This window comes from Macaca nemestrina, chromosome 11 (assembly GCF_043159975.1).
Source record: "Macaca nemestrina isolate mMacNem1 chromosome 11, mMacNem.hap1, whole genome shotgun sequence".
In the NCBI taxonomy this organism is placed as follows: Eukaryota; Metazoa; Chordata; class Mammalia; order Primates; family Cercopithecidae; genus Macaca; species Macaca nemestrina.
The window spans coordinates 39035898-39051333 of NC_092135.1; the positions used below are offsets into that span (position 1 = coordinate 39035898).

General features: G+C 37.4%; 1 protein-coding gene across 4 annotated transcripts in view; it reads right to left on the reverse strand.

The window, feature by feature from the left end:
- Positions 1-15436, reverse strand: part of LOC105492606 (LDL receptor related protein 1B) — a 1932714-nt gene that overhangs the window by 981145 nt on the left and 936133 nt on the right. For all 4 annotated transcript variants that reach the window (XR_011609732.1, XM_011759820.3, XM_011759819.3 and 1 more), the window contains exon 6: positions 14520-14777. Coding sequence is in view for 3 of the 4 variants with exons in the window: in XM_011759820.3 (XP_011758122.2) it covers positions 14520-14777 (258 nt within the window). In the remaining variant the exon portion in view is untranslated. The remainder of the gene's footprint in view (positions 1-14519; positions 14778-15436) is intronic.

Below are 15436 nucleotides of genomic sequence, written 5' to 3' on the forward strand. Positions count from 1 at the left end.
TTTTTGTCAGGTTTGTCAAAGATCAGATGGTTGTAGATGTGTGGTATTATTTCTGAGGGCTCTGTTCTGTTCCATTGGTCTATATCTCTGTTTTGGTACCAGTCCCATGCTGTTTTGGTTACTGTAGCCTTGTACTATAGTTTGAAGTCAGGTAGCATGATACCTCCAGCTTTGTTCTTTTGGCTTAGGATTGTCTTGGCAATGTGGGCTCTTTTTTGGTTCTATAGGAAATTTAAAGATTTTTTTTTTTCCAATTCTGTGAAGAAAGTCATTGGTAGCTTAATGGGGATGGCATTGAATCTATAAATTACCTTGGGCAGTATGGCCATTTTCACGATATTGATTTTTCCTATGCATGAGCATGGTATGTTCTTCCATTTGTTTGTGTCTTCTTTTATTTCATTAAGCAGTGGTTTGTAGTTCTTCCTGAAGAGGTCCTTTACATCCCTTGTAAGTTGGATTCCTAGGTATTTTATTCTTTTTGAAGCAATTGTGAATGGAAGTTCATTCATGATTTGACTCTGTCTGTTACTGGTGTATAAGAACACTTGTGATTTTAGAACATTGATTTTGTATCCTGAGACTTTGCTGAAGTTGCTTATCATCAGCTTAAGGAGATTTTGTGCTGAGACAATGGGGTTTTCTAAATATACAATCATGTCATCTGCAAACAGGGACAATTTGACTTCCTCTTTTCCTAATTGAATACACTATTTCTTTCTCTTACCTGATTGCCCTGGCTAGAACTTACAACACTATGTTGAATAGGAGTGGTGAGAGAGGGCATCCCTGTCTTGTGCCAGTTTTCAAGGGGAATGCTTCCAGTTTTTGACCATTCAGTATGATATTGGCTGTGGGTTTGTCATAGACATCTCTTATTATTTTGAGATATGTCCCATCAATACAGAATTTATTGAGAGTTTTTAGCATGAAGGGCTGTTGAATTTTGTCAAAGGCCTTTTTGGTATCTATTGAGATAATCATGTGGTTTTTGTCTTTGGTTCTGTTTATATGCTGGATTACGTTTATTGATTTGCATATGTTGAACCAGCCTTGCATCCCAGGTATGAAGCCCACTTGATCATGGTGGATAAGCTTTTTGATGTGCTGCTGGATTCTGTTTGCCAGTATTTTATTGAGGATTTTTGCATAGATGTTCATCAGGGATATTGGTCTAAAATTCTCTTTTTTTGTCTCTGCCAGGCTTTGGTATCAGGATGATGCTGACCTCATAAAATGAGTTAGGGAGGATTCTATTGAATGGAATAGTTTCAGAAGGAATGGTACCAGCTCCTCCTTGTACCTCTGGTAGAATTCAGCTGTGAATCCATCTGGTCCTGGACTTTTTTTGGTTGGTAGGCTATTAATTATTGCCTCAATTTCAGAGCCTGTTATTGGTCTATTCAGGGATTCAACTTAGAAGAAGCTTTTTCTAGAGAGGAATTCAAGCAGTCTGCTGAGCAAATACTAGAGAAATACTGCTAGAGAAAATTGCATAACTAAAAAGGAGCCAAGTGATAATAGCCAAGACAAGGTGAAAAATGTCTCAAAGGCATTTCAGAGGCTTTTGTGGTGGCCCTTTCATCACAGGCCTAGAGACATAGGAGGGAAGAATGGTCCGGGGACCAGGACCAGGGCTCTGCTGCTCTGCACAGTCTCAGGGCACTGCTTCTCACATCCAGCCACTATAGCACCAGCCAGGGTTCAAAGGGTCCAGATATACCTCGAACTGCCACTTTGGAGAATGCAAGTCATAAACCTTGGCAGCTTCCATGTGGTATTATGCCCACACTTGCACAGAGTATAAGAGTGGTGAAAGTTTGTCAGCCTCTGCCTAGATTTCAGAGGATGTATGGGAAAGTGTGGTTGCTCATGCAGAAGGCTGATGCAGAAGTGGAGGCTACAGAGAGAACTTCAACTAGGTAGGGGCAGAGGGGAAGTATGGGGTTGGAGCCTCCACTCAGAGTTCCCACTGGGGCATCGCGTAGTGCAGCTGTGGGAAGGCAGTCATTATCCCTCAGATCCCAGAATGATAGAGCCACTGGCAGCTTTCACCCTATGCCTGAAAAAGCCACAGGCACTCAATCTTTGAGAGTAGCCACAGCGGATGTACCCTACAAAACTACAGAGGTAGAGCTGTGCAAGGCCTTGGGAGCCTACCCCTTACACCAGTGTGCCCTAGCTGTAAGACATGGAGTCAAAAAAGATTATTTTAGATCTTTAATATTCAATAATTTCCCTGTTGGATTTCAGGCTTATAGGGACATGTAGCCCCTTTCTTTTGGTCAGTTTCTCTTTTATGGAATGGGAATGTTTACTCATCCTGATTCCATTATAGGTACAATGCATACACCTCCATTGTATCTTGGAAGTAAATAACTTGTTTGATTTTACAGGCTTATAAGTGGAAGGGATTTGCCTTGTCTCAGATGAGACCTTAGACTTGGGACTTTTAATTGATTTGATACTGGAATGAGGTCAGACTTCGGGGATTGTTGGGAAGTCATAATTGTATTTTGCAATGTGAGAAGAACATGAGATTTGAGAGACCAGGAGAGGAATGATACAGTTTGAATGTATGTCCCTACCAAATCTCATATTAAAGTGCAATCTCCAATGTTGAAGGTGGGTCCTAGTTGAGGTGTTTGGATCCTGGGGGTAGATCCCTCATGGCTTGGTGCTGTCCTCAGAATAGTGAGTGAATTCTCTCAAGATCTGGTGATTTAAAAATGTGTGGCACCTCCCTCTACTTTCTTGCTCCTAGTTTTGTAGGTTCATTTTCTCATATATATATATATATATATATATATATATATATATATATATATATATACTGATAATTATATATAGTATGCATGTGTTATAATTGTGTGTGATGGTAATGAAGTAAATATGTAGATTTCCTAATGCACAATATAAACATTCAATACATGTTGTTCCAAAATACTGTGTAATTATTAGATAGTTGCTAACTCAAAGGAAAAAGGTAAGCTTGATGAAGACAGAAGTATCAGTCCTACTCAATAAATGATGCTGAGAAAACCAGCTAACCATATGCAGAAAAATGAAACTTGACCTCTACTTTTCACCATTTACAAAAAAATAACTCAAGATGGATTAAAAACTCAAATGTAAGACCTCAAACTAAAAATTCCAGAAGGAAACATAGGAAATACTCTTCTGAACATTGGCCTAGCAAAGAGTTTATGACTAAGTCCTCAAAAAGAAATGCAACAAAAACAAAAATTAACAACGAACTCTAAACAAAGTAAACAGACAACTTACAGAGTGGGAGAAGATATTTTCAAACTACGCATCTGATGAAAGACTAATATCCAAAACCTTTCAAGAACTTAACAAAACAAAACAAAACAACAACAACAAAAAACTCCATTAAAAAGTGAACAGAGGACATGAACAGACACTGCAAAAGAAGATATGTCCCAAAAACATGAAAAAATATTCAACATCACTCATAATCAGAGAAATGCAGATCAAAACCACAATGAGATACCATCTCACACCAATCAGAATGGCTACTATTAACAAGTCAAAATAACAGATGTTGGTGAGATTGCAGAAAAAAAGGAAACATGCACTGTTGGTGGAATTGTATATTAGTTCAGCCACTGATAAAAAGTTTTGAGATTTCTCAAATAACTAAAAATAGATTCAACCTAGTGATCCCATTACTAGGCATATACACAAAGGAAAACAAATCATTCCACCAAAAAGACACATGCATGTGTACACACATCACAGCACTATTCACAACCACAAAGACATAGAGTTAACCTAGGTGTCCATCAATTGTGGATTGGATAAAGAAAATATGGTATGTATACCCAATAGAATACTATGTAGCCATAAAAGGATGAAATCATGTCCTTTGCAGCAACATGTATGCAGCTGGAGGCCATTATCCTAAGTGAGTTACTTCAGAAACAGAAAACTAAACACTATATATTCTCACTTATAAGTGGGAGCTGAACAATGGGTACACAGAGACATAAGCATGGCAACAGTATATACTGAGGACTTCAAAAGAAGGGAAGGGGTAAGGGGAAAAGATTGCAAAACTACCTATTGGGTACTATGTTCACTATTTGAGTGACAGGTTCAATTGATATCCAAACTTTAATATCACAATACACCCACATAATAAACCTGCACATGTACCCCCCCAATCTACAATAAAAAACAGAGGGGAGAGGAGCCAAGATGGCCGATTAGAAGTAGCTCCAGTCTGCAGCTCTCACTAAGAAGAACAAAAACAGTAAGTGAATCTTGCTCTGTCAACTGAGATATCCAGGTTTTGTCACTGGGACAGACTAGGCAGTTAGTGTGACCCATGCAGAGTGAGGAAAAGCATGGTGGTGCAGTGACCAAGGTGCCACACAGGATTAGGGGAACTCTCACACCCAGACAAAGGAGGCAGTCAGTAACCGTGCTACCCTGCCCGGGAAACCACACTCTTTCTTCAGATCTGTGCATCCTGTGGATCAGGAGATCCCCTTGTGAGCCCACCCCACCAGGGCCTTGGGTCCCAAACTCAGAGCTGTGCAACCCAATAGGATCAAGGCCAGTGGCAGCAGGCTGGACACTGCCTAAGACAACTGAGTTCCCGGAGGGAGAGGCAGCCACCATCACTAAGACTCTCATCAGCCATTTTCCACTGCTGGTGTTGGGGAGATTGGGCAGTTTAAACTGAGAGGAATTCCTCCACAGCAAAGTACAACAGCTGTGGCATATCATGGCAAGATTGCTCCTTCAGGTGGGACCAGATCCATCCTTTCCCACTGGGCAGGGCTTCCCTGCAGGAATTGCTGCAACTATAGCCAGGAGTTTATGGATGGAACTCTGATATTCCTGGGAAGGAGACCCTGGGGGGAGGTGTGACTGTGGTCTTGAATTTAGTGGACCTAGTCTTTCCTGCCTGCTGGCAGTCCAGATGAGGGGGATTCTCCCCAGTGCAGCCAAACCTGCTCAACCAACGGGCAGCCAAGCTGCTTTGTTACACAGGCTTCTGATCACATGCCGCCTGACTGGGTGAGACCTCCCAGCAAGGGTCACAAGACACCTCATACCAGAGTGTTTTGGCTGGCATCAGCTTGGTACCCCTCTGGGACAGAGCTCACAGAGGAAGGAACAGGCAGCCATCTTTGCTGTTCTGGCGCCTCTACTGGTGATATCTCCAGTTGCAGGAGGGACCCCAGTGAATTGGGTCCGCAGTGGTTCCCCCAGTAAGCCCCAGTAGCCCTACGGAAGATGGGCCTGATTGCTAAAAGAAAAACAAACAGAAAGCAACAATAACATCAACAAAAGACCCCACAAAAACCACATTGGCAGCCTTAAAAGATCAAAGGTGGAAAACCACACAAAGATGAGAAAGAATCAATGCAAAAATGCTGAAAACTTAAAAAGCCAGAGTGCCTCTTCTCCTCCAAACAGCTTTCCAGCAAGGACACTAAACTAGGCTTGGGACAAGATGAATGACCTGACAGAATTAGACTTCAGAAGGTGAATAATGAACTTCGCTAAGCTAAAGGAGTATGTTCTAAGCCAATTCAAGAAGATAAGAACCATGATAAAACATTACAGGAGCTGTTAACCAGAATAACCAGTTTAGACAGGAACATAAATGACCTGAAGGAGCTGAAAAACACAAGATGAGAACTTCACAATGCAACCACAAGTATCAACAACCAAATAGACGAAAGTGGAGGAAAGGATCTCAGAGCATGAAGACTATCTTAATGAAATAGCACAGACAGACAAGGTTAGATAAAAAATAATAAAAAGGACAAACAAAACCTGAGAACTATAGGATTATGTAAAAACACAGGACCTACGACTGATGGGGTACCTGAAAGAGACAAGGAGAATGGAACTAAGTTGGAAACCATACTTCACAATATCCAGGAGAACTTCCCCAACTTAGCAAGAGACGCCAACATTCAAATCCAGAGAACCCCAGTAAGATACTCCATGAGAAGATCAGCTCCAAGACACATAATCATCAGATTCTCCAAGGTTGGAAAAAAAAAGAAAAGAAAAGAAAAAATGTTAACGGTAGCCAGAGAGAAAGGCCAGGTCACCTACTAAGGGAAGTCCATGAGACTAACAGCAGACCTCTCAGTGGAATCCCTACAAGCTGGAAGAGATTGGGAGTCAATATTCAAAATTTTTTTAAAAAAGAATTTCCAACCAAAAATTTCATTATCAGCCATACTAAGCTTCATAAGGAAAGGGGAAATAAAATCCTTTCCAGACAAGCAAATGCTGAGGGAATTCATTACCACCAGGCCTACCTTGCAAGACCTCCTGAACAAAGCATTAAATATGGAAAGAAAAGCTCATTACCAGCCACTAAAAACTACACAGACCAATGACACTATGAAGCAACTACATTAACAAGTCTGCAAAATAACCAATTAGCATCATGATGACAGAATCAAATTCACACATAACCTTAAAAGTAAATGGGCCAAAAGCCCCAATTAAAAGATATAGAGTGGCAAGCTGGATAAAAAGAAAAGACCCATTGATGTGCTGCAAAGAGACCCATCTCACATGCAAAGTCACACATAGGCTCAAAATAAAGGGATGGAGGAAAATTTACCAAGCAAATGGAAAGCAGAAAAAAGCAAACGTTGCAATCCTAGTTTCTGACAAAACAGACTTTAAGCCAACAAAGATTAAAAAAAAAAAAAAAAAAAAAGAAGGGCATTACATAATGGGAAAGAGTTCAATTCAACAAGAAGAGCTAGCTATCCGAAACATATATGCATCCAATACAGGAGCACCCAGTTTCATAAAACAAGTTATTAGAGACCTACAAAGAGTCTTAGACTCTCACACAATGATAGTGGGAGATTTTAACACGCCACTGTCAATATTAGATTATTGAGATAAATGAATTAGCAAAGATATTCAGGACTTGAACTCAGCTTTGGATCAAATGGCCTTGATAGTTATCTACAGAACTCTCCAAACCCAAAACAACAGAATATACATTTTTTCTCAGCAACACATGGCACTTGCTCTAAAATTGATCATATAATTGGGAGTAAAACACTCCTCAAATAATGCAAAATAACTGAAATCATTACAAACTGTCTCTCAGACCATAGCACAATCAAATTATAATCCACAGTTAATAAACTCACTGAAAAGTCACACGACTACATAGAACTGGAACAACCTCTCCTGAATGACTCCTGGGTAAATAATGAAATTAAGGCAGAAATCAAGAAGTTCTTTGAAACCAATGAGAACAAAGAGACAACATACCAGAATCTCTGGGATGCAGCCAAAGCAGTGTTAAGAGGGAAATTTATAGCACTAAGTGCCCACATCAAAAAGCTAGAAAGATCTCAAATTGACACCCTAACATCACAAGTAGAAGAACTAGAGACCCAAAAGCAAACAAACCCCAAAGCTAGCAAAAGACAAGAAATAACCCAGATCAGAGTGGAACTGAAGGAAATGGACATGAAAAATCCTTGGGCGGGGGGGGGGGGGGTGCGGGGAAAGAATCAATAAAATAGATAGCTAACTAGACTAATAAAGAAGAAAAGAGAATATTCAAATAGACACAATACAAAATAATAAAGGGGATATAACCACTGATCTTACAGAAATACAAACAACCATCAGAGAATACTATCAACACCTCTATGCAAATAAACTAGAAAGAATCAACAAAATTTGTCCGTTTCTTCAACGGACAAATTCCTGGACACATACACCCTCCCAAGAATGAATCAGAAAGAAGCTGAATCCCTGAATAATGAATTCTGAAACTGAGGCAGTAATAAATAGCCTACCAACCAAAAAACCCCAGGACCAGATGTATTTAAAACTGAATTCTACTAGAGGTGCAAAGAGGAGCTGGTACCATTTCTTCTGAAACTATTCCAAGCAACTGAGAAGGAGGGATTCCTCCCTAACTCACTTTATGTGGCTAGCATTATCCAGACAACAAAACCTAACAGAGTTATTACAAAAAAAAAAAAAAAAAAAAAAAAAACTTTAGGCCAATATCCACGATGAACGTCAATGCAAAAAGTCCTCAATAAATTACTAGCAAACCAAATCCAGCAGCACATCCAAAAGCTTATCTACCACAATCAAGTTGACTTCATTCCTGGAATGCAAAGCTGGTTCAACATATGCAAATCAACAAACCTAATTCATCATATAAACAGAACTGAAGGCAAAAACCACATGATTATCTCAATAGATGCAGAAAAGGCCTTTGATAAAATTCAACATTCCTTCATGGCAAAAACCCTCAATAAACTAGGAATTGAAGGAACATACCTCAAAATGATAGGAGCCATATATGACAAAACCACAGTCAATATCACACTGAATGTGCAAAAGCTGGAAGCATTCCCCTTGAAAACCTGCACAAGATAAGCATGCCCTCTCTCACCACTTCTATCCAACATAATATTGGATGTTCTGGCCATGGCAATCAGGCAAGAGGAAGAAATAAAAGGGATTCAAATAGGAAGAGAGGAAGTCAAATTGTCTTTGTTTGCAGACGACATGATCCTGTATCTAGAAAACCCCATTGTCTCATCCCAAAAGCTTCTAAAGCTGATAAGTTACTCCAGCAAAGTCTCAGGATACAAAATCCATTGCAAAAAATCACTAGTATTCCTATACACCAACATTATGCAAGCAGAGAGCCAAATCATGAATCAACTCCCATTCACAATTGCTACAGAAAGAATAAAATGCCTAGGAATACAGCTAATAAGGGAAGTGAAGGACCTCTTCAAGAACTACAAACAACTGATCAAAGAAAGAAAGAGGACATGAACAGAAAAACATTTTGTGCTCATGGATAGGAAGAATCAATATCATGAAAATGGCCATACTGCCCAAAGCAGTTTATAGATTCCATGCTATTCCCATTAAACTACCATTAACATTCATCAGTGAATTAGAAAAAAACTATTTTAAAATTCATGTGAAATCCAAAAAGAGCCTGTATAACGAAGCCAATCCTAAGAAAAAGAGCAAGGCTGGAGGCATCACACTACCTGACTTGAAACTATATTACAAGACTACAGTAACCAAAACTGGTACATGGTACTAGTACAAAAACAGACACAGACCAGTGGAACAGAATAGAGAACTCAGAAATAAGACCGCACATCTACAACCATTAGATCTTTGATTAACCCGACATAAACAAGCAATGGAGAAATGATTCCCTATTTAATAAATAGTGCTGGGAAAACTGGCTAGCCATATGCAGAAAATTGAAACTGGACTCCTTCCTTACATCTTATACAAAAATTAACTCAACATGGATTAAAGATTTAAATGTAAAACTCAAAACTATAGGAAGAAAATCCAGACAATACCACTCAGGACATAGGCACAGGCCAAGATTTCCTGACAAAATCACTGAAAATAATTGCAACAAAAGCGAAAATTGACAAATGAGATCTAATTAAACTAAACAGCTTCTGCACAGCACAAGAAACTATCATTAGAGCAAACAGACATCCTACAGAATGGAAGAAAATTTTTGCAATCTATCCATCTGACAGAGGTCCAATACCCAGAATCTACAAGGAACTTAAATTCACACATGCACGTGCGCACACACACGCACACAAATTAAAAAGTGGGCAAAGGACATGAACAGACATCTCAAAAGATGACATTTATATTGCCAACACACATGTGGAAAAAAGCTCAACATCACTGATTAGAGAAATCCAAATCAAACCATGATGAGATACCATCTCACGCCAATCAGAATAGCGATTATCAAAAGTCAAGAAACAACAGATGCTGGTGAGACTGTCAAGAGATAAGAATGTTTTTACATGTTAGTTACATGTTACAAATTAGTTCAACCATTGTGAAAGACAGAGTGGCAATTCCTCAAAGACCTAGAACCAGAAATACCATTTGACCCAGCAATCCCATTACTGGGTATATACCCCCCAAAATACAAATCATTCTATTGTAGAGATATATGCATGTGTATGTTCATTTCAGCACTATTCACAATAGCAAAGACATGGAATCAACCCAAGTACCCATTAATGATAGACTGGATAAAGAAAATGGTACATATATACCATGGGATACTATGCAGCCATAAAAAGAACCAAGATTATTTTCTTTGCAGGGACATGGATGGAGCTGGAAGCTATTATCCTTAGCAAACTAACACAGGAACAGAAAACAAAGAAAAACATGTTCTCACTTTCAAGTGGGAGCTGAACGATGAGAAAACATGGACACAGGGAAGGGAACAACACACACTGGGACTGTTGTGGGGGTGGGGTGGGGAAGGGAGAGCATCAGGAGAAGTAGGTAATGAATGTTGGGCTTAATGCTTAGATAATGGGTTGATACGTGCAGCAAACCACACGTTTTCCTATGTAACAAACCTGCACATCCTGCGCATGTATCCCAGAACTTGAAATAAAATTAAAGATAAAAAATAGTCAGAATTCAAAAATTATCCAATAAGGACTTAATTTAGTAGCTCTAGCTAGAGGTTCAAATAGAACATGATATAAGGTTGATATTAAAACAAGCTAAGGAAAAAGATAAAAGTCTGTGAATGGGGTTAATTCAGAAGCTAAGTCCATGAAGAATAAGCAGTTATTTTATTTTTAGCTAGGTATACTCTACTGGATTGGAGTTGAACCCATAAGTGGCTCAAGAGAAGCTGGCTAAATCCATGTTAGAATCTTAAAAGTGATCCTTGAATTTTTCAGAGTATTGAAGAATTCAGCCATAAAAAGACAACGAAAGTGTTTACTGTCCAGCTGGGGGATGACTATATGGCTCTGAATCATCCTTCTTAATAAGAGATTAACTCAGAAAATATTCTTATCTCAATCGTCTCTATGCACTTTGTCCTGAGGAAACAGATGGAATTCAACACTTTTGTAAATCCCATAATTTTTGTTATTTTGGGTATCTGTGTCCCTACCCACAGTACTCTCCAAGAAAAATTTTGGGAAACAATCAGCTGCTACAAATGTGTTTTATATGAATACTTTTTTAAAAAACAAGTTTTGCTTAGAAGACACCTAACTCCAAAATTATCCCCAAAGTCTGCAACTTTCAGGCTAAAATGCTAAATAATAAATATTAGTTATCATTATAAAAAAGAATACAATTCAATAGGAAATTTAATTTCTATCATTTCCCCCAACGTTCATTAATACAATTTATTGAGCATATTATTATCATTCATCTTGATTCTCTCACAATATTGCTTAGGAATGATGTACAATGTTAAACGTAAGACTTTTAAGGAGGCCACATCAGAATCATTGGGTCGGCCTTTTCAATGCTATAGATTTCTACAACCCACTTTTTCCACCTCCCTTCCAAGATTCATACAACTCTCTCCCACTTAGAGGACCTGTCTTTGCAAGCCAACATTACTAATATTGGTAGACCTAATCATTTTTGCTTTGCTAACATGAAAAAGTTGAGACCTAAACGCAGCGTGGTATTTAGAAAAAGCTATAAAGTCTGACCCAAAAGCAAACCTACCTAATTATGCTGTGTACAATTATCTAACTGCTCAGTCTCAATTTTCCCATAAAAACAAAAGAATAATATCTCCCTGTTGCAGATAGTCTTTCAGCATATTTAACACAGTCAAAATATATCATTTAAGGTAGATTTGCTTTTCTAGTGTAAAAGAAAAAAAAACAGGGCTTAGATGTCCCACTTCTGCACTCTTTTTAGCCATCCAGGTTTGCCTAATACATCTGAACTTTGAGTAAAAATGCTATCTATTATAAAACAGGAAGGGCATATCTCTCCTGCTTACTACACAGGGATGCAGTGGGTATCCAATGAGATGAGATGTGCAATTTTTAAAAATATTGCAATAAAATGTTTACTACTATATTATGGAAGTGTTAACTGCAAGTCAGTTTGACCTGCAATGTTTGATTTTCTTCTCATAATAATCCTTTGAAAACTAAAATGTTTATATTTTCTCAAAAAAGCATGTTCTCTTCAGGTGAGTTAAGAGAAAAGCACCTACATATAACGGGGGTGGGAGGAACTAAAGAGAATCTCTGGAACAGTGGATAAAAGTGACAGGTATTCAGGCTGACTTCCATCAGTTCATTATTTTTGCTTATATGGTATGACAAAGATTTTATGTAATTATAGATGCAAAGAATATTCAAACTTCATCATCATCTCACAAACTGTCACAGTGAACACAGAGCCCATCGTATTCAATGGCAGCTCTTCTGTGACATGTTGATAAAATGCGTGGCTTACAAGCAATGACAGAGAAGCTCAGCCCTGCTCACACCCCTGCCCCACTCCAGTCATTAAATTACTTCCACGTATTTAATCACTTTTTTCTAACGTGACTATGTAATTGCATGCTTAAACTTAACCTCATCACAAATTATTTACTCAGATTAAAATATTTTCAGTGAATTTATTTTTATTGTTCAAAATAAATATTCTATTTGGCATTTCACTGAATTCCCTAGCAACAACAACGACAACAAAACATATGTTTCTAGGTTTGCTGAATTGCTTAATAAATCAAATTTAAGTTATACTTATTTTCTGCAAATATTCAATATGCAATTACTTGATCTTCCTTAGATTTATTTTAAAAAATAGTTGTTTTTAAAACATATATTAAAGAAGAGAAGACTACCATTATTAGGGCATATTAAGTGTAGATAAAAAGTTCTTAAATACTCTTAGAAAATAACTACTGGGCAACTTACTGAATATTTTAGCTGTTTGACTATTCAGTATTCCATTCGCTGAGGAAAACACATTTGGGTTAGTTGAGGTAATCACTAATGTAGCAAGGACTGGGGCTTTGTGTTCAGTTTCCAGCTGCTGCCTAAGCCAATGTTGAAATACTTGCATCAGAAGGCAGATAATCCTTATTACTTACATAATAAATAACATAAATTACATGATAAGGATTATCTGCCTTTTGCCATCCTCTATTAAATGTATTATTATTTAATATGGATGACCATTTCTCTATAGAGTTCTTGAAATATCCACTGCTTTCGTTATAATTTTGGTCTCTTTTCACAATAAATAACTTTATCAATTGTTTCATTTATATTAAGAGGATCTTCAAAATGTTTGACAATATTTGTTAAACACTTTGCTCATTTAAGTATATAAAATTATACCTGTATGTCCTATTTTTCACAATTTGCCATTGACTTATTTAATCTAATTACAATGATCAAACATTATAATTATTTCTTTATACAAGGATTAATAACCAGTTCACTTAACTGTATATGAAAAGCTTTAATTATTGAAACTAGACCAAATATTCTAAATTTGAAAATCACCTTTATCCTATCACAGCATTCTTCTTTTCCACTTAACTTGATTGTACACATTTCTCTTCATTTTTTTTTTTTTTTTAAGACATAGTTTTGCTCTTGTCACACAGGTTGGAGTGCAATGTCACAATCTCGGCTCACTGCAACCTCTACCTCCTGGGTTCAAGCGATCTTCCTGTCTCAGCCTCCCAGGTAGCTGGGATTAAAGGCATGCCCCAGCATGCCCGACTAATTTTGTATTTTTAGTAGAGACAGGGTTTCACCATGTTGGCCAGGCTGGTCTTGAACTCCTAACCTCAGGTGATCCACCCAACTCAGCCTTCCAAAGTACTGGGATTACAGGCATGAGCCTCTGTGCCCAGCTTCTCTTCATTTTTCTAGATTTTATCTTAGCTGAATTTGTAAGAAACACTTTCTATAAATCATAAATTACATGGATACATGTTAAAATTTTCATGCTTATGGTTTCCCTAAGCATACACAAAGCAATTTTTATACTTCCATGTGGAAGCAGGGAGAGAGAAGGAGAGAATATGTGTGCATCTCCGTGTGTGTGTGTGTGTGTGCGTGTGACAATGAGATTTCAGTTTATGATAATATGCAGGAAGAGAAGGACGGTTAGTCTGTCAAGTTTCCAACATGAGAAGTCAAAGTGAATCACAAATCACAAGTTTGTTGGAAGAGGATGTATAAAAATTGATTTGCTTTAAAGAGAGTTAACACAGGTAGTTACTCCCAATTAGCATAAACCTAATTATTTAAGGTATTTTTTAACTACAGTCAATGCACTTATAATTATCAACTCTGTCTCCCTCTTTTTTTTTTTTTTTTATCCCACCTTCACTATCACATTGTGAATTACCACTCAGTGGGAAAAAAAAAAAAAAAAAAAAAATCAAAATTCCCAGTTAGATGACACTGTAAAAAGCCTTAAAGAAAGAACTACAATTAACTCTGCAATTTACTATTTACCTAAATAGAGAAAGTGTATGTGTATGTGTTTGCATACGAAAAACATGTAGTGAATACAGTAATTCAAGTTCATTGTATTTGCACATACAGCTTTCCAACAGCCATGAGCTATGCTAGAAATTTGAGAATCCAGCCTACGGGTCTGTAAATGAAATCAGTAAAGGGTGGCATATAATATTTAATTGAAACACTTACTGTGGAAGGATTGAAGAATATTGATTGTCCATTCATCTGTTAATCCTCCTGCTTTTGTTATCTGGATACATTTGAGTTGATTTGAAGATTCTCTTGATTCAATCCAACAAATCATATCTTCATTATAAATAAAATCCAGAGCATGAATTTCATTTCCATTGACTGAGCTTAGAGTTGCCATTTTACTTCCATTAAGATAGAAAATTTCAATTGTTTCAAAATTTGCGATTAATAGTATAGGTGGTCTATCTGTAGGTTCTGGAATAAAATAGAAAAAGAAGTAAATTCAGTAAGAGTCATGATTATTTTACAGCTTTGCATTAGTTATTGAAAGCTATTTTCTATACTTTTAATAAATTCATAAAATAAAAATTTTCTTATAAAAATACTTTAAGTCATATGTATACTTCACTAAAAAAAAAATTCTGCAGAACATTTGTATTCGTTATTTCCTTAGTCATAATGTATTGTCTAAATATGAGGACATGTCATTTACTTCTATTGCTAGTAAGTAAAGGAAGTGGTATGAATTGTGTTTCTAGAAATGATGATGAACCTAGACTGACCTCTCCATACTGTTTCGCAGGTTACCTTCATGAGCAAGGTAATGTTTTTTTGAGTTGAATGTATGAGATCAGAAACAGATTCTCTGGAGGAGAAAACGCAAAGTTCATAAGCTTATACAAAGAGTGCACCTGTGACTTTGACCTCATTGGCTCCTTGACCAACCCCAAGAGCCAAACAATCACACTTTCTCTTAGTGACTAGATAGTGATTACTGAGCCAGTTCCTTCCACATCCATTTTCTATAGTCAGAAAAATAAGATTCTAGGTGGAAAATAAGATTCTAGATTAAAAATAAACTTCTTTAATACCAGTTTTTTAAACAATGCAGCTTTGCTAGTATTAGGACTGAG